General features: G+C 40.5%; 1 protein-coding gene across 2 annotated transcripts in view; it reads right to left on the bottom strand.

Moving 5' to 3' along the window:
* Positions 1–2,348: 2,348 nt before the first annotated feature.
* The window catches only part of PDZRN4 (PDZ domain containing ring finger 4), a 245,761-nt gene continuing 222,769 nt past the window's right edge, over positions 2,349–25,340 (bottom strand). For both annotated transcript variants that reach the window (XM_064655948.1, XM_064655949.1), the window contains 5 exons: positions 19,551–19,649; positions 17,248–17,310; positions 14,256–14,357; positions 10,803–10,919; positions 2,349–4,529 (listed from right to left, as the gene is read on the bottom strand). In XM_064655948.1, the coding sequence (XP_064512018.1) occupies positions 3,003–4,529; positions 10,803–10,919; positions 14,256–14,357; positions 17,248–17,310; positions 19,551–19,649 (1,908 nt within the window). In that variant the 3' untranslated portion in view covers positions 2,349–3,002. The remainder of the gene's footprint in view (positions 4,530–10,802; positions 10,920–14,255; positions 14,358–17,247; positions 17,311–19,550; positions 19,650–25,340) is intronic.

Genomic DNA, 25,340 nt, shown 5'->3' on the forward strand with positions numbered 1-25,340 from the left:
GAAAAAAATTGTTCTCACAACAAACGAGTCTTTAAAGGTTTATCACAACATGAAATGTATTTTGTTCCTCCTCTTTTAATTTGCTTTGGTGCTAAAATGTTATGGTCCTCAGTAAAAATGATGACATTTGGAAAAAAGTATATGCAAGAATAAACTACATGTGGGATGACAGCATTGTATTTCACTGATAAAGAACTGCTGGGATGAGAAAGCACAATGCTGAGTCCTGCCCGGCATAGAAACTAGCTGAGAGCAGCAAGCAGTAAAACACTCACCTGCCATTCAGCCCTACTGCATCACCATCCTGGGAGGCCTTGCAGCCCCAGTATGGGGTTGAATGTTTATTTTCCTGCTAGCAGGAATGATTGAGACACTTCACCAGGGAAAAATCCAACACTTCTTGTCCCAAAAACTGCTCAGGAAAAAAAGGAAAATGACACTAAGTAAGTGTAGTTAAGAAAACAGGAGAGAAAACCATGGACTGCTGGAACCCCCCCCAGACTAAGGATTAGGCAGGGGTGTGCCTATTTCATTAGGTGAAGGAAGGTGGCTGGGCTCTGCCAGGCATGTGCTGATCTAGAAACCATGTCATGTGCCACCAACAGTAATACTGTATCACCTTTTGGTTTTGTCTTTGTGTCTCACTAGATTTTGACATATCTCCTCAGATTTGGACACATTTCAATTTACATTCTATTAATATACTATAAATAATGTTTATTTGTTTCTCTAATTATTATCTATTACTTGCCTCTCCTTCTTCCCTCCAGTTAGAGCCCCTACCACCACCCTCCAGTTAGGACTTTTCTCTAATTAGACATGGATTTTCCTGGTTTTATTTCTCAGTGATGAAATAATGATATTACATTTTCTGAAGATTCATGTTGTTCTCTGAATTTGGGTGTCACATTAGTTTGAAAGGAGCTCTGCGCCATGATTTAATAATGGGAAGAAAAATAGTAAGTACTGTGTCTAAGGGAAAGGCATAACAGTAGCCATTGTCTGGAGTTGATAGCAGCTGAACAGATTAGGAATGAGACCTGTTTTTGAGTGTGATCATTGGAATGCAAGGAGTGAAATGGCCAAACCTCTGTGCTTTGATGTTTCCAGAAAATGAACGTGTACCTTTCTAGATGACTTAGGTTGGGCAAAGACAATTCCTTGGCTCAGCTGGAGAGGTGATCTGGTAAGAGTCCCTTGAAGCAATACTGCGTCACCCTGTGATCCTTTTTGTCTTGGATTCCACACTTTTTCTAATTTAACAGGAAACAGATTAAGTATTCTTCATTGTGATCTGAACAGCTGTATGCTTAGTTAGGATTTAGCATGATGCTTCCCTAAGTCTAGTGGGGAGAATTTTCTGATTATCAAACTGTGAACAGTCAGTGGCATAATCTTTTTAAGCACTAGGAAAGCAGTGTTCTTATGGTATTTTCATGCCTGGAGAGGGTAAGACCACTGCCAATGCCAACTGGTGCCAAAAATGGTAAGAAAACAAAAGAGTGATTTCCAGAATTATATTTTGGAAATACCATAATGAGCCTTTCTGCATCTTTAAGCATATATTTTAAAACCTGATGCCAAGAGCCTTCTGCCCCTAATCCTCCTATAGAAAACACCATCATCAGGACCTGGTGTTAGTCAAGCACAGGGACAATAAAAATAGGGCTATTAGGTAAGGTCTTTGACCCCGCTCACTACCCAAGACTAGTCATTTCAGCTTGCTGTAACTCACTGGGTTGCCAGCAGCAGCAGCTTACAAGATGTCCCACTGGTAGCTGAAGTGCCTCTGCTGCATGGAGAGACAGGGACATCAAGCACCAAGACAACAAGTTGTTGTTGCTCCTGAGCCCCAGCCAGCTCCCACTGGGACTCTTCTAAAAGACATGGATGCTCCTCAACAATAAAGCTATACTCTCAACTCATTTAGTTGCTTTTCATTCTTAACTTTTCTTAACTCATCTTCTATGAAAATGTCACTCCTAGTTTTTCTTGCACAAGATTTGGCTCAAAGTTAGGCATATGATGTGTTTATGTTTTGTATGTGTAGAACAAATAGCAAGCTCAGCCAGGGAAAGGACTCACGGTAGTTACGTGACATCTTACAACAGAGTAATATATCAAGGAATCATTCAATCAACTAATAATAGCAGGTAAGGAAAAATCAGAAAGACTTGCTCAGTCCCTATGGGTTCTGCAAAATGAAAAGCTAATTCATAAGAAATAGCCTATGAAATTGTGTCCTGTGTTCTTGAAATCTCTATATGCTGTAAATACCATGCACAGTGAGATGACTCATACTTTAAAGGCAAATACTCAATTTAAATCAAAGAACTCCTGACTTTTTTTTCCTTAAAGATAAGCAATAATTTATTTCTCTTTCATCTTCACAATTATCACAAACTGTCCAGATACATGACCAATGCCACTACATAACACAGGAGAATTGCCCACTTACACTTTACTTGGACAGATACAATTGCAATTTACAGATTAAATGTACTGTACAATGTGTAGTTGGAAAAATGTCAGTCTTATCTATATGATGGGATGTGGTATATGATTTATAAACAGATTCAATCTAAGATGTAAAACTTTAAAACTTGTTAAGACAAGGATACAGTATAAAGCATTTTGTTTTGGTATTTTATTGTTACTAAAGTAGAAAAAGCAAAATTAGAGAAATAAATCCACATCTTAAGTTACAGGATACATATTAGGTTAAGAAATTAATTGGCTTCTCCAGTTTTTTTTTTGCTTTGCTTTTTTTCCTCTTTTTTTTTTTTTCCTACAAATGAATATATGAATATATTGCAGGATAAAGAAAGACTGCCGGATAAAGAAGGTACCATTATATGAAAAACAAATGAAAAATTACCAGGTAATTTTGCTTACAAAAAGATCAAACTATAAACAGTCACAAAATATATAAAAATGCCACATTGAACGAGGCAATCGTAGTCTACCTAAACTGGTAGTATACTCTCTGAAAGAAGTTGCGTTCATACAGTAGTAACTGATAAAAAGGCATTGTGCACTCTTGTGCCATCTGGGGATTTAGCACCGTGTGTCATCAGTTCTTGGATTGTCATCCAGTTGTCCAAGATTTTCTTGTTTCTCTTTTTCATCATCTTTTTGTGACTCAGTTCAATAATGTTGATTTCCTTTTTGCCCTCACTGCCACTCTGTGGACTTTCCTTAAGACACTCCAGCCTGCTCCTCATCATGAACTCTCGCCGCCTCCTCTGCTCCTTAGCTCGCACCAAGTGTTGCTTCCGCTCTTCTTTGCTCCAGTAGCGACCCATCTTCATCTCACTCATTGTATCATCATCTGTTGTCATCCCACTGCGCTCCTCTTTAATTTTTAAGGCACGTTCCTTCAGGATTCTGTCTCGAACTGGTCTCTTTGTGATGTACCTTGTCCCATCACTCCTTATTTTCACTTTCCATTCCATCTTGGGCTCTGCACACTTCTGTGAGTCTTTGCACATGCTCACCAGGCTGAGCTGGCTTTGGGCATACTCCACAGCAGACTTCTGCTGGATCAGTTGCATATAGCTTTGATAATGCTTTGCATGAGCAGGTATATTCCCGTACCTGTAAGATGAACTATGATATGGAGACAAGTAGGGAATGTGCTCGTTGCCCTGCCTTTCCTGGTCTGTGAATTTGCTGCTTTCTGATGCCAGCACTGCATTCTCGACAGCACTGTTTTGCTCTGTAGGTTTGGTTTTGGCTGAGGCTGTCTCCCGGTTGCTTTGTCCTGAGGATGACTGATTAGCCACTATTGTGCTCCTCAGGTTTTTCCTATTGGTTATGCTAATCATCCTCTGGAGAGAGTTATCAGGGGATCGCTCCACTGTCAGCGGAGTGCTCCTGCAACTTTCAGCTGTGTTGTAGGCACTGGAGCTGTCCTTGTCAGACTTCTCAGGGTGCTCCATGATGTCATCCAGTTTGCCTCTTTGTACATCTATGCTGGTGTTATAATTCCTGAAACTTTCATCGTGTAAAGCCCAAATGTCTCCGTACTGATCTCTCACCTTTTGGAGCTGGTGAGCTTGCATAATATTCTGGCATTCAAGTTCAATGTTCCTCAGTTCCTCGTTGAGTAGCTGCAGCTCATGCTCCACTCCATCTTGCTCTCTTCTGTTGCATTCTATCATGCTGCTCGAGTAATACAGATCATACTCTCCATGGTTTCGAATCTTGCACTTCAGTTCCAACAGCTGCCGAAACCTTTCACATTCCTCCTCTGGGTTTCCTATGAAATCAGATTCAATGTATTCCCCAGACACAAAGCTTTTATTGCACTGGAGCTCAACACTGCCTAACATATCCTGGCTGTGGCCCAGATCCCGTTTGCTCTGCAGGATAGTGGTGTTCTGCTCCTCAGGTGCATTTTCTTGCTCCGAGCTCTCATCATTACGGAGACTTTCATCTGTAGGTCCCACCCCGCTGTCCTTCTCGTGATTGTTGGATGATGAGGTTGCAGTGTCTGTAGTGCCATCTTCCTCTTCATGTTTCTTTGGCTAAAAAAATGAGCAAACCAAAATGATTATCAACTGCAGACCATATTACAGGAGGATATTTTCCAGATCTGTTTTGCCTAAACAGCTGGGCTTTGATTTAAGCTGAATTAAAATAGATCACTAAGCAGCAGTCCTACTGCTCATAGCCTTTAAACGTTTCTGAGAGTCATGCTGTGGTGTCCACACCAAGAAAAGTAGGTGAATTACAGTACTAGTGACATAGTTTTTGAAGTCCGGAAAGAAATATTTCCCCCTCTATCTAAGCCATTTCTTTGCAGTGCTTAAAGATAATAATCACCAGATGGTGTGCTGGTTTTGATTCTGGATTATGGCCAGAGGCTGGTGGAGCTGAAATCTCAAACTTGGGAAAAAGCTTCAGTATTGGTATCAATTCAAACAAATAGAGCAAGCAGCCAATCAAACTTACAGTACTAGTACAACCTAAGAGGGTGCAAGAAGACTATTGTTTCTTTTTTTAATCAGTGAACTTCTTTTTAGCTCCATGGAGATGGGCAACGTTGACCTTGCAAAGAGCTAGCTGCACCCTCCATGGCCCTTTCTCACACTTCTTGTATTCAGTAGCCTTTTCCTGAAAGAGTGTTGATTTTGAATTCTAGGATTTCGCTCAAATAAACCTCATTCCATTGCATCCCTGGAGACTACTTTTGTTCCATCTTTAGCGTTTATGTTGCTCAGAAATAAAACCAGTCTTTCACTATTAAGTATAGAACAACACTGAATGCTTTGCCATGGGCATAATGTCAAGCTCTTTGGCTTTTGATTCACACTCCACTCACTGTACCTCACCTGTTTATATTCTCAACCTATTTATATTCTCATAGAAAGTGAGATAATACCTCTCTGAAGAGACAGACACTTTATTTTTCAAACTAGATTAGCAAATAATCATGCAGAGTGCAATTTATATGACCAAGTACCTTATTGTACACAGTACCACCCAAACGCCATGTCTCTTTTAGAAGGTATAATTGCATAATTATGCATAATGATGGTAAGAATTGAGGGACAAAAAGGGTACAGTGCACCAAGTGAAAGGAAACAAACTCAAAGAGGCTACTGTCATAATTCCCTTTTTATCTACTTTGACAGACAGAAAAACAGGATGAAAATGTCTCTCCTATCTCATCTTTTCTCCTCTCTTCATGTGCACCTCATGATCACCCACCCTTCATCTGGTTTTGCTTCTTCAACAGCTAGGAAAAAATAATGTCCTAGTGTCAGAAAAGCAAAAATAGTCTCCACTCCCAATTCAATGTAAGAGTGGAATAAAACAAATATTGAAAGAAACACACCACCAGAAGAATTCAGTGTCTGTGAGAAACCAGTTAAAAATTTCTGAAAAGATGCTTTAGGACATTTAGGTTTAATTTTATATTTTTCTAGTTTACCTCCTCCAGGTGAGTGGTGCTACATATGCAATTCTGGTTCCTTCTCTCACCTGCTTTGGAGCTGCTGCAGCTTAGATTGACCTCTCCTGCCCCCAGACCTCTCAGCAGAGAAGCAACTACAGTCTGGGTCACCTACACTGCACCCCAGCCACTGCACTGTGCAATCCACATTTCTCACTGCTCTGGAAAATATTTAACTCCTGACAGGAAGGAGAACAGCTCCACTAGCCAATGGGACGGCAGTGCTGCAGAACAGTCAGGAATTTGGGTGCCTGTCCCAAACGCAGGGATTCACAGTATCAAATGAGGACAGCGAGGATCTGCTCTCTGACCCTGAGGGTGAGTGACATAGCGCAATTTGCATCTATATGATTAAAACTCCAAAGACGGTGGCTTATCCATAATGTGAATGTGTTAGCACAGTTACACAGCTTGCAGGAGCTGAGCTCCGTGATGTTTCCTCTAATGTTTCCAGAACAGTGCTACACCACCAAAGCATATATTTGAGCACTTCCGAAAAAAAACACTTAATGAGGCTATTTGTATAGATGTTGGAAACAGAGTTTACAGTTCGGGCCCCTGCAATCAACACTTTCAGAATTAGTGGCTCTTGTTTTCCATACCAATTTTGTCAATAACTTAAACTTTGCTCCTTCAACTTCCACTTGATTTAGACTGATTGAAAGTATACACTGCCATCTAGTCAAGTTACCCTATCAGAATTAATACACACACAAAAAAGATGTAAACAAAGCAAAGCCGTTTTTTCAGTCTAACAGAAACCAGATGGGTGGAATTGATCTGATGAAATATAAGTGACTTTAGTACAGGCATCTGAATGTCAGGTAGTCACTTTGGGTTCCCCTCCCAGAGGGCAAGAAACAAGTCCCTATACAATCAGATTCTTCTCAAACTTTAGCAGACATCCATATCAAATTAAATCTTTCCTTAGTATGTGGATACTTGCAGATAATTCCATTAAGAAAATGGAAAGTAATACGGATATTTATTGTACTGCATGTTTGTGAGATACATTTTATTAAAAAATCCACCTTGACTCAAGTAAGGTAGTCTCAGGAATTTCTGTCCTGGACTTTTAATGCTTTCCTGAGTTCCTAAATATGTGTAGATTGAGCAGTCTTTTACAACATGGGATTATTTTAATTTTATTTTGAAAGTTAGCAAGCCTAATTCCAGGTTAGAAAACAAGAAAAAGTCCACAATTGTCAGTATGTTGCTTTTTCTGGTGTTATCTATTATCTATTCCACACAAAGTGTTTGTTTTCAAACATATATTGTCCACCTCTTCTACAATTACTTCTGTTTGAAATACTAAAAGGCTCCTTAGGCCTCATCTTTGCAGTGAGAACTCAGATAATGAGAAGGGAAACCCAGTGGTGCGTACAATCAAACAATAAATGAACCTCAAAAGATTCTGCATTTCAGCTTCAGCAAGCATTCATGCCTATAAAATGGCTAATCTTACAGGCATTCAGGCACTGTTCTATTCTCATTTTACAACTTATGATGTATATTGGGACTCAAAACCCAGATTGCTACTAAACTCTGAAGGCAGTAAGATTCAGTCGAAGGGTCTAACAAACACAGCTGATAGTGCAATCTCTGCTCAGTCTCTGACAGCGAGAGGGAGACTGGCCATGGGGAGAGGAATCTCCAGTGTCAGGCTAACCACTCCAGCCACGAGGGAAGTTTGGAATTGATTTCACTGGTGCATTAAAAGGCCTCTCTAACAAAAAAAATTATTTTCCCCCAGATATTTTCACTTCATTTCAGCTTTGAATGAACTAGAATGATTTTTTTTTTAATCCAATTCTTTCTCTTCTTAATAGGTTTTGATATATTCCATGATACCAATAAGAATTTCTGCATGGCAAATGTATGGTATTCTTCTGAAAATTATCTCTGCTGCACAATGAACCATGATGTTGTAAAGGGGAAGGAACACAATGAGTTATAAAAAATGGAGAATTACATCTTTCCGCAAGGTTTATTGAACTATTCCATACAGAGAAGATACAATTCTTGACTGAATTCTGTAGAGTGGGTCAAAGACATGACTCTATACTTGATTCTTCTATTACAAACTGTACCAGACTTTTCTGTGAAAGCTCACATTAAATATTAAAATGGCATTCTGTAAAACAGACTCATATTTGGAATAATATTCTGATATAGAGTGTATTCATTCCTTTAGCTCTAAGATTCATGATGACAGATGATTATGACACCAGAGGACTAAGTTTTTGTTCACTAAAAACAAAGCTGGTCTCCATGGCCATCTGGGGAGCTTGAAGATAGTCAGATTGGCCACTGGTAACTGCAATAAGAGCAGTTTCATAGCTCCAATGGATTGTGTGATTCCCCTCAGGAAACTGTTAGATTTCCCAGCCTAACATGAAGTAAAGAACCAGTTTTCTGTCAAGTCACTATGTGGAGTCTAGAAAGGCAGCAGCTGTCACAAATTACTGACGCCCCATTACACACCAAGCTGCATTTGGTTGACTCAATTACTCATCAGAAGGGCAAAGCAACATCTAGCTGTCCTAGAATTACTTCAAGCAACCCAATATCAGATACTGGCAAGCACAAGTGACCATAATGTTTTTCAAGTGTAACACTCTTCTACAGTAATATAAAATCTCAAAAGGGGAAAAAAAATATCCTTGGTAAAAGACCAAAATGGGAAATAAACAATATCAATAGGTTCTGTGAAACCACTTCACAGAACACCACTGTTTAATAGTTAACACTATGCAAAACCCAAATTCAGTGAAAAAGCCAAAACTTGACAAGAACTTTGGAGTGGAACATCACAACTGTGAAGTGATTTCAGGGGTCCCAACATGTCACGTGAGGGCCTAGTAGAAGTTTGTAGATAGACTTGTTCAGGAATTTCTACCAGAAATGGGGGTTTTGTGAAAATGTCACCATGCAAACGAATTTTCTTTGCAAAGAACAAGTGTTCTTTCTGACAGGAAATCTTTTGCTATCCAAGATAAAATTTTGGTTAAAACAATAAAGAAGATGCCAAATATCAAAGTAGGTATCAGTGCAGCAGATTTGACCTGGGAAACCGAGGCTTGCATCACTGCCTGGAAAAGAGAGTCACAACTAAAAGGCTCCTATAAAACCTGTTGCAAGGCTCGCTTCACCTCTGACCCTGGAGTTATTCCACTTCATGTAAGCAATTAAATGCTTATAAGATCAAAGATTTGTAATCTGATCTATCATATTCCATGTAATTGACTTATTATTCTGTCACTGTCTCTGTCCCAATGAATATTTAATTTATGTACAATGAATAGCTTTAATAGGAGCTATCATGTACTCATTAGCCCAGGATCAAGGCCGGAGAGGAGTTCAGGAGGAAACTGAATAGATGCACATTCAGGTCCCCAGTGTGGACCAGGTACTGAGGTATCTGAAGCCAAATAAGCTCCCTGGTTTCCAGAAGAACTCATGCAGCCTCACCTTGAATATTGTGTGCAGTCTTGGTCACCACAATATAAGAAAGATATTAAGCTGTTAGAGTGTCCAAAGTAGGGCAATGGAGATGGTGAAGAGCCTTGAGGGAAAGCCATATGAGGAGCAGCTGAGGGCACTTGGTCTGTTCAACCTGCAGAAGAGGAGACTGAGAGGAGACCTCATTGCAGTCTACAACTTCCTCGTGAGGAGAAGAAGAGGGGGCAGGCACTGATCTGTTCTCTGTGGTGACCAGTGACAGCACTTGAGGGAATGGCCTAAAGTTGTGTGGTGCAATAAGAAGTGTCAGGGAAGGTTTAGGTTAGACATTAAAAAAAGGTTCTTCACCCAGAGGGTGGTTGGGTGCTGCAACAGGCTCCACAGAGAAGTGGTCACAGTACCAAGCCTGATGGAATTCAAGAAGCATTTGGACAAGACTCTTGTGCACGTAGTGTGACTCTTGGCTATGGTCCTGTAAACAGCCAGGAGTTAGACTCGATGATCCTTGTGGGTCCCTTCCAACTCAGCATATTCGGTGATTTTGTGAAGAGAGAAGGCTCTCACAGTCTTTCTCTCTCTCTTCACTCCAAAGAAAAATGCCTCAGGCTGTTTGTGAGCAATTCAGAATGGGGAAAAAAATTGTAAGTCAAAAGTTCTGTCGGTGGAAAACCAGTTTCTCCCCAGCAGCAGAATCCAGAAGCCAGGAAATGAAGTTGGATTTTATGTCTTTGGCTCCACACAGGTGTGCATGCTGACAGATCATCTGATCCAGGAGTGGACACTTACACTTTCCACAACAAAGTACAAATGAGAAGACCCCTTGATGAAACAAAGATGTATGGCATCTTTGCCACAGTCACACCGCCTACATAACATCTGGCCAGGTAAAAGTCAGGACAGCAGCAAGCTGAGACTATGCTAACAATATGCTTATTTGTCTCCATTAACGAAACAAATGCCGAGCTGTGCACTGTTGGTGTAAGAAAAATACACTTTGCATGCATACAACAAGAGGAGCACCTATTTCAGCTCAGAGCTCTAGGTGCTACACTGATAAAATTAATTAAAAATAATTGAAACAAAGTATAACATCATAAATTCTGAACAGTTCAGAATTAAAGCAAGAAAGCAATATTATTCTGCGTGTTCAGAGAAAATGAGAAACCTGCACTTATCACACAGTATTAAATTGTTTGCTAACTTGCCATACCGGGCCTAAGCATCTACTGTTCTTTTCCTTACCTACAGCATGCCAGAGTTCACAGCATTTTAGAGACAGAAATCTATCAAAGCCTTTGACTCCATTTTACAGCATATGTCTCTATTAATAAAAAAGTATACCTAGCAAAATTTCAAATGATATGTTTAGTAGCGGTCCTACCTGCTCCACCTTGTTCGCTGTGTACTGCATTGCTTCATTATGCTGCTCTTCCAACATTTCCAAGTTTAACTCCTCTAAGAATTCATTCCTTTCATCATCCAGCCACCCTTCCTCCAGCTGCAAAGAATACATTAGTATATTATTTTATGTTAGCAAGGACACATGCTAAAATAGAGTAAACCCAAATGGCAATGCTCAACTAGTTCTTTTTATCCTAATGATTCCTTTCAGAAAGCCAGGCAGAAGGAGTTCACGTCTCAAAAAAAGGAGAAAAAGAAGGATAAAAAAATTGGACTCTTATGCCTTTTATCCTTTCGTAAAACAGTATGACTGATTTTCTCTCATAATGAAGGAAACTGCACAGCACAGACATTATTTCCTTTCAAAAGGTATGAAAGGCACAGCACATAATCCTGAAGCTGTCATGTTCATTACCACAGAGAGCCCCCACACTGAAAGAGTGGCAATGTTACTAATAGGGCCAGGAGGCAACCAGTCTCTTTTCTCTAACAACCTCCATCCCAGTGCTGTGCCCTGCTGCTGCCACCTCAATAGAAACCTTATGCTGTATTTCTGTCACCATTTTCCCATTGATCTTCCAGGTAAACAAATAAAGAGAGCAGGGTCACAGAAAAATGTGGTGACTTGAAGGGAGGCAATTTTTGGTGTCCCAGTGTGTCTGGAAGCAAGGCTTATCCATTTGTTTGGGTTTTTTTCCCTGAGTATAAAACAATACTTTGACATTTGGTGAAGACAGTGTTGTAAAAGGACAGGAGGGAATGCTATGTCAAGTGGGTATATCCTCTTCCCGCACCCATTTTACGACTTTCACATCTTTCTAAACTGATAAAACAGGCACCCTGGCCTAAAACGTTACTCTTCCCATTTTGTTCATTATGCACGTGTGAATATGGCACATATCCATTTGTATCTGCAATTCCTTGCCAGATGGCACGCTGCATTGAAAAGAAAAACGACAGGACTGTAGCAGAAGGAAACACTCATTGTTTTGTCATTGATGAAGAAACCAGATGATGACGGTGACGAAAACATGCTAGAAGAGAAAATCCTCAGCATCAGACAATTAAAAGACCACCAACTACTCATATCCCAAGACAGCAAGAGCAATGTAGCACAGGCCAACACCTACAGCAGAAGTACCACTGTCTCAAAGCCAGAATAGCTCCGGCCCCAGATGTCAGTCAGAAAAGTTACACCAAGGCAGCAAGTAGTAGTTCCAAGCTACACAAGAAGTGACTGATGCTGTGCAGTACTTCTAACTGAATACAGGCAGGAAAACAGTGTTTCCTTTACAAACTCTGTTGTGGTTTTGCCCATGTCAATGCACGCTTTTCTCTCATAAAGAATATAAGCCTTGCACCATTTCCCTTGGCAAAGCTGGCCTCCTACAGTTTGGGATTAGGAGGAGACTACTCTTCTTAAGGACATACAATTTTTGTTTGTCCTTAATGGGACTTTCAAACCATTCTATGAAACATCTGGTAATGGCCACTGGTTTTCTTTACTTGTCTTGTTTATTTTTTTCCCCAAGGAAAGAATGAACACAGCCGTCCTCAAACGTAAACGATGCAGTTTAATTTCCCTCATTTGAGGAAATTGCAGATCAACAAATCTGGAAGATGAAAGTTGAACCTCATTTGGGCCAATCTGCTTCTTTGTGGCAGGCTCAGTATCTAACCAATGAGAACATTTATGCTATGTTACAGATTTTAGAATAAAACTAATATATGGCTTAGCATACATGTGCACTACATACACTGCGTACACATACACACATCAGAATGCACACGCATGGGTGTGTGAGCTCCTCTGGTGCTCTGTCTCAAAACCTAATCATTCATCGTTATTCACTGCACGAATACATGGTCAGAGAGGTTTTCTTCCCTGTTATCGAAAGAATGTGCTCAGCAGTCACCCTTCAAGACTGCATTTCTGCCATTACCATTTTCTGTCTAGAAAAGAAAGCCTGCTTAATCCTGCTGTCTTTTACCAGAGTCAAAGCAACACAACTAGCAGAAATGAGTTGACAGCCTGATCTCTGACATACTCTGGCTTTTCCAAAGCTTTTGTATGAGTATGTTCTTAAAACACATAAACTAAACAAAAAAATCCAACACCGAAGTCCCAAACCTAAACCAAACCACATTTTATAATTTGTAAGGAGCATCTATATGGGAAGCTACATTGGTACAGATAAGTAATCCCTTAACTCAGATAGATGTAATTTTTTCATGTTGACCAGTCTAAACAAATACAGAGAATGAATTTTCCCTGAGCATCTATCTTATAAGTGGGTGGGTTTCTGTTGCCTACTGAAAAACAATAAGTTGAAAAAATTCTTTCAAAATTCTGCAATTGAAGGCTACAATTTTGCAATATAAACTGAGGCATGGTTTTTTTTTCCTGTACTTTGTCACCAGTTTTATGGGAATTGTTTAGATTCTTGAAAAACATAAAGGAAATGAATGCTGAAGTTGTGACTCTATTCAAGCAGAGAATCCAAGTTGCACTGAATTACACTTACTTAATTTAATTTATACAGAGTATGCAGCTAGCCAGACTGAGTCAGATCAATAGCATGAGAGACAAAGAGCAACATAACCAACTCTGAATTGCTGGCAGATAGAACAGTGAAAATATAATGTCTTTACGCTTTGCAAAGGCCTACAAATGGAATATAAAGAGAAGTACAAACAGTACTCTTCTACCACTCTACCTCTCCTTTAATCTGATGATGAATCTAACATCTGCCCCCTGCAGTGATATTAAAAATTCTTGGCATGGTAAGATTCTTGACATTGGCATAATCTTATTTTTAAAACCATAAAAATGTTTCTAAAGCTTTTGAAAATGCATCTCCCAGGACGGAAGCACGTTTTTGTGACCAAAGTGCTTTAAAACCAATTTGATTCCTGTTTGCTGAATGGTATTGTAGTGAAAGTCCTATAGTTGACACAGAAACAAATCATTTACATGCCTGCTTATACGCATATAGCATAAAAAGACACCTCACCAGTGACAAGCTACAGCTTTGTGTAAGTTCATATAAATTATAAAGTTTTCATAAAAGATAAAATTGACAAAGGTAAGTATGGGAAATTTATCCCCTGAATAAATCAGAATCATGTAATGAGTAACGTATAGTTTTCAAGTTCTACTTCATATTTTACTAATACCATATTAGTCCTGCCAGCTTTATTTATACACCTGCTTACTCTGCTGGAAAAGAAATTGCTTAGTTTGGGGAAAACAAGCCCTAATAATATCATATTATTTTCTTTGCTAGCTAAACAGGGGAAGCTCCACAATTATCTGTTTGCTCCTTTTGTCAGTAACTTTGGCATTCCTATTTCTTAGCAGTTCATTAGTTACAGTGACAGTGAATGCATGGTATAACCCAGGTTCTGGCTCAGCGCATCTATTTAGTCTAACCTGCATCTCCGGTCTTGCAACCAGCAACACAATTTTCTTGCATTCTTCGCTGGAGAGCAGTGCCACTGCCTCTTCACGATTCTGGACATCTTGGCCATTTATCTAGAAAACAAATGAAAGCAGTACATTAGTTTCTATTTCCACAAAGCAACACACAATAAAGGGCAGATATCAGCTCATTTGTGCTGAATGTATGGACAATGAAAATTGTGCAACGGGCTCATCTTCAGCCCCTCAGTGGTAAGTGCCTTCGCTCAATTATGCGCTTACTGTAAGAGCTGTATTGATCGTTGAAGGATGGTGGACATCAGAGGAAGCAGTTATGTTCATAAATGTCCAACCTGCGCCCTGGTAACATACATCTAGCAACACAATTAACCAGCCCCTGACAGGTGACGTTCATCTTTCTCCGTTCAGAGTAATGGAAGTGTCACTCCGAGATAATAGTGCTGGTGGAAGCAAGACTGGTAATGCTACAGCTGAAATCAGTCACACTGTATTCTGGTAGAGAGCCAATTAGAGAGCTACAGTATTATCTCTCACCAGGCAATACTTACAGGCCACTGCTTATTGCCGCTCCATTTAATCATTTCATATTTCTGTAGACAGCTTAGTAGACAGAACCACACAAAACATATGTATCCCCCTTACAAGGGGATAATCAAAATAAAAGTGGTTCTTCCATGAGACTGTGCTTTTCTTGCTACCTTTCCCCTAATCTGTTAGTCCATTAAAACAACCACATCCACCACTACATGGTAACAAACACAATTTGCATTGTCCAAAACCCTTTATTGAGGGCATCAAATAAAAATCTTATTTCCCACATACATTTCATTTTGTCCACTTCACAGCACAAGAAGGATTATTCTCATTGTGGCAATAAAATCTTATAAAACGTTTCCCTTGACTTTGCAACATTTCATGTAAAATACTCAGGCAGTTTTCAGTTGCTTAAGGAAACTGTGAAGGTTGGCAATTTCTGAGAAGGAGAAGGGAGCAGTTAACAGCCTCAAAAATGAGAGGAAACCTACTGTAATTTTGTGAGGAATACACAAAAGAGAGAATCTCCCTCAACCAATGCCACCTGTCACCCACAGAAAATGCCCCCATGCTCAGGGATCTGTCTCTCTCCCAGCCTCAGTGTAATCCCCCCATAATGGCACTGTCACCTTCTATTTCTCTGAGTTACCTCATCAATAAGAGTAGATAGAGGTTCAATGTATTTTCAGATATGAAAGTAAACCCCACATAACTCTCTGGGTGTTAACTTTAATGATCAAACTCATAGCTATATATCAGCACTGACATTAAAGTAATGCTCCAGTCCACAAGAGGATGGCAGAATTATCTACGTTTTCTCTCATCCCCAGAGCCTTTACTCAAAATTGAAATGAATTTCATTAGGAACTGGAGAACATTCACCTGACCTGCTGTTGGATGTCCACCCAGAAACTTTACAAAGCAAGGAAAGTAGCAAAAAATGGAAGTACTCTCAATAGAGTAGTTCCTTATTTTGACAAACATAGAGTCAGAATGAAAGTTGTTTCTACTTGGTTGAATAAAAAAGGGGTGTTTTTCTGATTTTTGAAAGTTAAAAAAACCGTTATATCCTGTTTTCTTTCTTCAGTAGGTATTTTACAGAATGACATAGAAGGCAGTGCCCTGACTTTCCTCTCCTAGGTGCACCACCTGGTGTGGTCCCTTCACCCCAAGTCCTGCTGAGGACCTCACTTCCCTCACACCGTGGCATCTGTGTCTTCTGGGGGAGAACATTGTCCTGTGAATATTTTTACAGTCCCAACCACACAGAGAATAAACCAGCAGCCCCTGAGTGAGCCCTGACATTAAAATCTAATTTATTATTTCCTCTCCAGATAATGGGCCACTTTGGCAAGCCAGGTGGTAGACCCTGTCGTGTAGCTACACTCCAAAAGGTGATGTAAGCTGAACTAGGATAAGAGATACAGCTACAAGTTTCAGCAAAGACATTTCCTGCACAAATGAAAAGCTTGGAAGGAAGGAAGAGACTGATCTTGTGACAAACTGAAAGCTCATGCGTTAATGAAGGGCAATCAAGAACTATGTTACAGAAAAGCAACCTGTGATCATCAGGAGCTGCTTCTGGGCTGTCAGTGAAAAAAGGTCAAAATGCAAGGGTAATCAACTCAGAACCTGAATTAAAATGCCACAATACAGCAAAGAGTTTCCTGTTTAGTGATTTTTGGTAGCTGTTTTGTGATTTTGCACTAGGGCAAAAAACATACTATCCACTGTCTGTTAAAAAAGGGAAACCCATTGCCATACTAGCTACTTCCCTCTATGCACAGGTTCATTTCCCTCCTCCAGAGCCAGGAGACAGCTACCCTCACCCACAGGAGCTATGCTGTATCACAAAAACCTATCTTCGGGGCAGCTCTTTCAGTGAGCAGATAACAGAAATGAAGGGGGGAAAAAAAGCCAGGATGGTGGGTAAGAAAACAATTCAGAAAAGGGGTGTTTTATTGGGGAAGGAAAGAAAACATTAACAAAGGCTTAATGAACTCCCTACTTAAGTATGTTCAGGATCATCCTTCTCTAATAGCACATTTTCTGTATGAAAACTCTTATCATCTATGCTCAGCAGAAATAAGCTTTACCCAAATTTATGCGACTGGTGAATGAGCAGCAAATCTCTGACACTCATATCTGCAGGATCCTGTTTAGAATTTGACACTGAGATGAACGTAATAGAAATGAGATTTTCTAATAAATATGGGGAAAAAAAAGACATAGGATGTAAATGCATGAGCCAGAATGAGTTTATCAGTCTCACTTTTCAGTATACGCACTCTAGCTCCCAGCTATTGTGTTAAAAAATAGACAGACATGGATTTTCTCATCGATCACAGTAACAAAGAGAACTTCCTTCCCTCATTAACAGTCCACAGAGAAGATGGCACTGCATGTTTGTCTGAAGAATGAGTTTAATGAAGAGTCTGTTGTCACATACTTGCAAAATGCGATCTCCTTCACGGATCCGTCCATCTCTGGCAGCAATGCTGTTTGGATCAACCTGCACAGGACAATATCCATTAACTGAACATGAAAAGATTTTTACAGGAAATTGTAACAGGTGCACAATTGCATGATTAGAAAAAGTACCATTTTTACACCATACAGAGGCAAGCTGAAGTTTCCCTTAGAGTCACATGAACTCAACAGTTCTTTAAATGATTGCATAAGCTTGTTTCAGATAAAAGGCCTCAAAACAGAAAAGGTGAAAGGGTTGGGAGCATATGATTTTCAGATTAATACTTTCCTATGCCACTGCCAGGCATTAACCTTCAGCTGTCAGAGCATTGAAAATTAATGACAGAGACCCTTTTCTGTGAAAGTTCACTATGGACTGAGGTGCTTCTGCAGCAATTGATACCTCTATACAAATGAGTCTGTCTTTGGGAAAAGAGCACAATTCTTTTTCTTCCATGGAAACACTTACTATTAAATTATTATCTCAGTAATCAATCTATTGATTGATTACTGATTGCTATTTCCTCTGGAATTTTGCAGTTCACAAGGAAACATTAAAAAAACCCAAAGGATCCACATTGTATAGATCACTCACAGGTCCTGTATATCGTTCCTAGTCTGAACCAGTTAATTTTAAGTTAGTTTAAGATAAATAGATGTTTAGGTCTCCACTGATAGTTTATCAAAGTCACTACAGCTCATCCCTGAGCAATGACCTACTGTTTGCTGCAGGGTAATTCAATCTATCACCTTTCATTTGATAGTTATCTAAAATAATTTATTTTGCCTCAACACGCCATAAGCTATTTTTTCAAACCAAACATTTGAGTTGAGCATTTGGTTCACAGGTTACATCCTCTACATCTCGGATATTATTTTTGTCTTGTGCATTGTCATAGAAAAAAGAAATGAACCTGAAGTGCTCAATCAAGTATGAAAGACAATATAATTACATTCACTTTCAAAGGTCTGAAAAAATTCTACCATGTAGGAAAACCAGAACATTTCAGATATAATCCTGGAATGTATTAGGAGATTCATGAACTTTCTTTGCCCTCACAAGGTCAAACAGACTTTAACAGCAGTGCTTATACAACTGGTGGAAGACATAGTCCTGGGTAATTTATATTAATCCCTCATTCTTTTTCCAAGGCTGTGCTTTTCAGCTTCTTTGACACTGCTACTGGCCTGTGAATATGCAATCTTGCTTTCATCCCCATTCACTGATACATAGGAGAATTGTCTTTACCGATCCTCTCTGTCCATGAGCTTCACTCAGAATTTAGAATCACAGAATCACATAATTTCTCAAATTGGAAGGGACCCATAAGGTCAATGAAATCCAACAACCTTTTCCTCACAGAACTACCTAAAACTAAGCGATATGACTAAAAGAATCATCCAGTTGCTCCTTGAACTTGGTCAGGCTTGGTGCTGTGACCACTTCCCTGGGGAGCCTGCTCCAGGAACCAACCACCCTTTTAAGTGAAGAACCTTTTCTTAATGTCCAAATTTGGTTCAACACATTGAAAAAGCGACAAATTTGGATCATGCAGAAAAATCACCAGTGAGCTTGGACTCAGCAGTGACCTTGAACTCACAAGAGTTCTGCTTTACCCAAAAAAACCCCCTCTTTGAATGGCTGGAGACTCAAAGGGAGATAGTGTTCCTGGAAGTCTTGTGGACTGACCTGTGAAACACTAAAACCCTGTGCGCTGTGCCACATTTTATGAGTGAAGCAAATGAAATCTGAGGGTTCATCCCATTTCAGTATCCAGTATTCTGTTTTTTGTTTTTCCAACAATTCATCTCCCAAGCTACTCTCTCCACCCACCTGTGATATGTCTGTGTGTACCACAACTGTAACAAAAGCAAAAATAATACAATAATGACTGACCACTGTTATGATTACCAAGGCTGTAGCAGGGGGAGAATGCAAGAAGGGTGTGGAGAAGGCACTTTTCTCCCTTAAAGATCTTCCTGATTTCCATCATAAGGGCACATTTCTTTCAAAATTCAGACTATGCACAGACTGCTTTGTACTTCCCTAACTATGATGTTGTAATTAAAAGCAGTTACATTAAAGAAGCCCACCTTAATAACTACACTGCTTGGACAACATGATTTAAACTAATAATATAAATTAATTGAGAGTGACACAAGCTGGTTGCAGGCTGACACTTCTGCACTCTGGTCTCAGAGCACTTGCTTGTACATTCCCTGGCACATTTAGCCCTCCACCACGAGCATCTCCCATATTCCTCCCCAGTGCCATGTCCTTACCTCACTGACATAGATTCCTGTGTCCTCCTCATCATCGGTTCTGTAACAGACAGTCAGCCCCAGTTTCTCCTGGCTGCCAATGCGGCACAGCTCCACCTCCTACAAGAAAATATACAGGCTTGTGTGGTGGCTTTTACCAAGGGTGGGCAAAACTGTGCAGCACAGGGCAGCACCAAGCCACTGACATCCTCATACTGTATGACCTATTCATACCGCTCAGTCTTAAGACACAATATTTTGTCTGCATCTTTAAGGGGGAAACTATTCTGAGAACTAAGAAGGAAATTCTAGTACACTGCAGGTTCAAGCTATATAGAAACTGTTCAGTAAGACAGGCCAAACTTTGAGAAATATAGCTGTGCTTCGATTTTGCAGGTTTTTGACTTTTGGATAATAGAAGCTGGCTTACAACAGATTGCATAGTCATTCTAGTCCCGTCATTCTAGTCCCACCACACCAGCTATTGATTTATAGGATATGAGACAGACTGGCTACACATCTATCAATCCATCACACAAGTGCCACTACCTTATAACAGCAATCTGTGCCATAAAGCAAAAACATAGCCTTCCATTAATACCATAATTCTTTCCTTGGCCAGTTTAGTGATGTAGCTTCAATGCAGAAGCTGTTAGATAACAGAAGGATCCTTCAAGGAATCTCCTGTGGAGCTGAACAGCCTTGATATCTTCCTCAATTGTGAGGTGATGCAGAAAACATATTTTTAGTGTCAGTTGTTCCAGCAGTGGCATCTTATTAAAAGTGCAAGTTTTAGGGCAGATGGCACACTGATAACTACTACATCCATCCGCGTTGAGCATCTTTAGGGTTTCTTAGAGGAACTGTTCACAAAAAATGTAAAACTGCACTTATCTTGAACACTGTGAAAAAAACAATTGTAATAAAGCAGAATGAACCCAATAACACAGAGTATTAGCTTGGTTGCAAATGGGAAACTTTAGCTGATATTTGTATTTAAAGGGAGTCTGCAAGTGACACTTGGACCTTAACAGCTTCTGCTTCTGAGGCTGTGCAATAAAAGAAGAGAGACCAATCTGTGCTTCAGTTCTCAGTCTGTGATACAGAGTTTGTTCCTTCCCATCCCCATAGATGTCATGCAGACTAATCCACAAACAGGCACAGGGTGCACAGCAGTGGTGACTCACTACTGAATCCAATGAGTTGTGGGGACCAGGTGTCAAGATGCCACAACGTACAGAAAAACCTGCACTTCACACACATGGGTTAGCTAATGAGCCCCGTGACATTTTCATTTCAGCTGAACATCTTTCACAAAGTGCACTGCTATGGTTTGCTCCCCTACCCCCTCACCAATGTACAAATCTACGTATGTTTACTACCTGCACAAACCCTGTAAGCTTCTCCCTGGACTTTGGACATTCAATGTATTAACAAAAAGTAAGAAAATTTAGGAAAAAAACCCCACAAAGCCTGTAGTATTCTTCAGTTTTTCTTAAAAATGGTAGGAGTTTTGTGTAGCATGGTAAAGAGTGGAATTATTAACCAGTACACATTACACATTGGGTTTGAAAGAAGAAACACAAGATAATGTTTTATTAGGGAAAACAACTACAGTGACCAGATTTTGGCATCAGAAGCAAAAGTATGTGAACTGAAGGGAGGCCTATTCAAAACCCATAATAATTGATGCCTCCAGAGGGAAAGAACACTTGACTAGAACTGTAATATTAGGGAGAAATTACAGTAACAAAATGGCTTCAATTACAGCAACAAGGTATACTTTTAAGGAATAGAGAAGCTTGTGGTCCCGCGGAGGCCTATAAGGAAACCTAAATACACCATAAAAGACTGAAACTGGGACCTTTAAATCAAGGCAAATGAGGATCTGTGCACAAGCAGAAATCCACTGACTTTCACTGTCCTGCTGGCACAACCTCCTGTATCCCCACATTAAGGCTGGACAGGGGCCCCACGGGCTGCTTTGAACACAATTTCTTTGGATGGGAACAACCTTGAAGTTCTCATGGATGATTTGTTTCAAAATGTTACTGCAAAGCTGTACCAATGTTTCAGGCTGCAAACAAGCTGAATCCTATCAGTGTACTGGCTCAATGAGCAGAATAATTTAACCATTTAGGACATGAAAGAACAAAGGAAAATGAGGATGACCCAAGAGGCTTCATCCTGGGAGTCCAAGAGATTTGCTAAAATTGTCTCTGGGAACCAGCTGATGACAAGTATCAGTGACTAACACCCTCTGACTGGGATGCAACAGCCCTGGCTGCTCATAGTACCTGGGCTACCACGGCTTTTGTTTCTCCATTCTGGTAGCAGAGTTTAGAGCTGAGATCAGTACTCGGTGTTCTTGGATTACCTCTTTCCTAAATGACTAAATGGGGTGGAGTCTGATGACTGTGCACAGCTCTGGCCACTTAGAAGGTGTAGATACCTAACACTCAGATACTGGTACTTTGTGTGAAAAGCCCAATAACCATTTCATATTTTTCAGTCTAGATGCAAGTACATACTCAAATAATATCTCATTCAGCATGAGGGAGAAGTTGGATGAGGTCTCTTGCTTTTCATTGGAAGTCATTCCAGATAATTGCATTTTGCCCATGGCACATCTGCACTACTAACCTCACAGCATCGTCTTTTTAACCAGAAACATGATATCCTGGTCACAAGCAAACAAACCAGGGTTGAAAAGACATCGTTGGAAAATTCAAAAACACTCTGCATAAAATATTAAATCATCTCTAAGAGCAAAAGCCCACAAGTATCATCTTTAAGTCTGTGTAACAAAAACATCTGAAACAATTACAACAGATAAGCGGCAACTGAGACACTAGAGAACCTGGACCATCATGGTCAAATACAATTGACGTATTTTGTGACAGATGCTTTTTAGTGTGGGAGTTTTTTTCACAGAACCACAGAATCACATAATATGTCGAGTTGGAAGGGACCCACAGGGATTATCGAGTCCAACTCTTAGCCCTGCACAGGACCATCCCCAAGAGTCACACCATGTGCCTCAAAGTATTGTACAAATGCTTCTTGAACTCTGTCAGGCTTGGTGCTGGGACCACTTCCCTAGGGAGCCTGTTCCAGCACCCAACCACCCTCTGGGAGAAGAATCTTTTTCTAACGTCTAACCTAAACATCGCCTGATACAACCTCAAACCATTCCCTTGGGTCCTGTCACTGGTCACCACAGAGAAGAGATTAGTGTCTGCCCCTCCTTTTCCCCTCACAAGGACGCTGTAGACTGCAATGAGGTCTCCCCTCAGATTCCTCTTCTCCAGGCTGAACAGACCAAGTGACCTCAGCCGCTCTTCATACGGCTTCCCCTCAAGGCCTTTCTTCACCGTCTTCATTGCTTTCCTTTAGACACTGTCTAATAGCTCTTTCTTATATTGCAGTGCCCAAAACTGCACACAATATTCAAGGTGAGGTCGCCCCAGTGCAGAGCAGAGCGGGACAATCCCCTCCCTTGACCGGCTGGCGATGCTTTGCCTGATGGCCCCCAGGACGTGGTTGGCCTCAGTGGCTGCCAGGGCACTGCTGACTTATATTCAACTTGCCATTGATCATAACCCCCAGGTCCCTTTCTGTGGCACTGCTTTCCAGCATCTCATTCCCCAGTCTGTATGAACAACCAGGGTTGGCCCATCCCAGGCACAGAATCTGTCACTTTCCCTTGTTGAACTTCATATGGTTGCTGATTGCCCAGTCCTTTAATTTGTCAGGGTCTCTCTCACTAATGGCTTTTAACAGAAGAAACAGTAAGTTTGGCAGCAGTACATTTGTAAGAATGTAACTTCCTTCTCTGAAATCCCTTTAGATATGTGCACACGTGTGCACACACACGCAGATGCCTTCTCTTTGGTTTTGTCAGTGTGTATGTAGGGACTGAACTGACGGTCTTCAAAACTCAGCATTTTAAAAAATCTACCAGAAACAATATTTGGATATTCATGAATAGTGCTGACAGACAGATGGTGGGAGGAGAAGGACTGAAGAGAGAGCTCAGGAGATGATAGCCTCCCTGTCTTTTGGGCACACTGGGGCAGCCGCCTCTCAACACGAAGAATATTCTACTGCCAAGTGACAGAAATCAATGCCAAATTGCTAACTCTTTGATTTGCTGCTTCTTTTCTCTGTTTGGGCAGTATAAAAATTCAGTGTATTGCCACAGTTTAGGCAACACTTTAAAGTGTTTTGCCAAAAATTATTTCGTTAAAAGACAAAGATGGAAACTAGAATAAGGACTACCCCCTCTTGAAAGACTTGGATGCAAATTTCCAAAGTAGCTAATTTCTTCAGACATGGGAAGAAAGAACAAAGAGGTGCAGATCATGCTTCTGAAGGTTTGAAACTGGTTTTATTGATCGTCCTCTAAAGTGATGGAGGAGTGGCTGTAGCCTGTGGCTCCTGGCCAAAGGCCGACATTCTTCAATGATGGAAAAGCAGTTTACAGGCTATCAGCCTCAGGACACATAAGACCAAACAATCAGCTGTCACCTCTTTGTGGAGGAAGACTAGGTTACTGCTGTCATTTCTCTCAAGTGTTAGAAGAGTAAATTATAAACATCAGCAAGTGGGTTGTTGGCTTTCCAGAATTGCTGAAAAAAGGTTAAACGCTATTAAAGGAGACTTTGTAAAAGTCAGCAGTTAAAGTGGGTCTTTCTACTAAGAGCTAGATTACACAGAGTAAAGATGATGGTCTGGTACAAAAGAGACCATGAACCCTTCCATGATCAGTCTTTTAGTGGGAAGAAGAACTCTGAACTATTCACATTTTCCCTCCACACTGGAAAACAGACTACAACCTAAGAGGGAAGTTGGTAAGGTTTCTTCTCACTGTGCACAGATGTTGACAAGAGTTATTCACCTGGTGACCATGTGCTGGAATAACTGCACACACGGAAAACTTCCTCTGCCACATTTTGATTTGTTGGCCACTCTGCCAATGGTGTCTACTAAGATCTTTGAATCCCTCCCCACTTTCTGTCAGGATTAGCTACTCCCTGTTCAACACACCATTTAAAGTATGGCTGAGCTCTGTCATTCCCTCCCACCTCCATTCAAACCATCCCATCTCAACACTTCTCTCTACCAACAGAATCCTTCCATTCTCATCTTCAAAACCATCTCAGTTCACTCTTTCCCTAAGGGACCCTTAACCCATATTTCACACACAGTAGCCTCACTCACCATTTTCTCCCCTTTCCCACCAAATGTTTCCATTCTTATTAAGTGCTCAAGTTCATACAGCCCCCACATCACTTTCCTTTTACTCTCACTTTATAACCCATCCTGTTATCTCACCTATAGAAATCTGTAAAGAAATTACTGTCCAGTAATCAGAAAGTCTCATCTACTAAAGTGACTGCTTCACTCTGTATGAAACACACAGACAGCTGAGCACTGCTGAAATAACCTACTATTGCTGCCACTTTGTTCTCCTTCATCTCTCTCATCCTCTGATTTGTTGTCTTGCCTGCCCCCTCACACTTCTGTGTGATGAGAAGAAGTTTTTGTATGGGTAAGAAATAAGGCAAACAAGAAATTAGAGCTCAATACAAATTAGTGGCAATGAACAGCAGGACATACTCTTCCCAAGGTTGGAGACTCTCAAAGCCCATACAAGAACTTCCAGTGTTTGGAGGCAACAGGGTGGCTTCAAAACTCATAATAAACTTGAGATCTAATGTGTCGCTTGCCCTGGAACTTTCAGGGAACGGTTCAGGGAAGCCTTGATGCTCTCTGTGTTAATATTATTTTTGTTGAATTTGACCTACC

This window comes from Pseudopipra pipra, chromosome 5 (genome assembly GCF_036250125.1).
Source record: "Pseudopipra pipra isolate bDixPip1 chromosome 5, bDixPip1.hap1, whole genome shotgun sequence".
Taxonomy (NCBI): domain Eukaryota; kingdom Metazoa; phylum Chordata; class Aves; order Passeriformes; family Pipridae; genus Pseudopipra; species Pseudopipra pipra.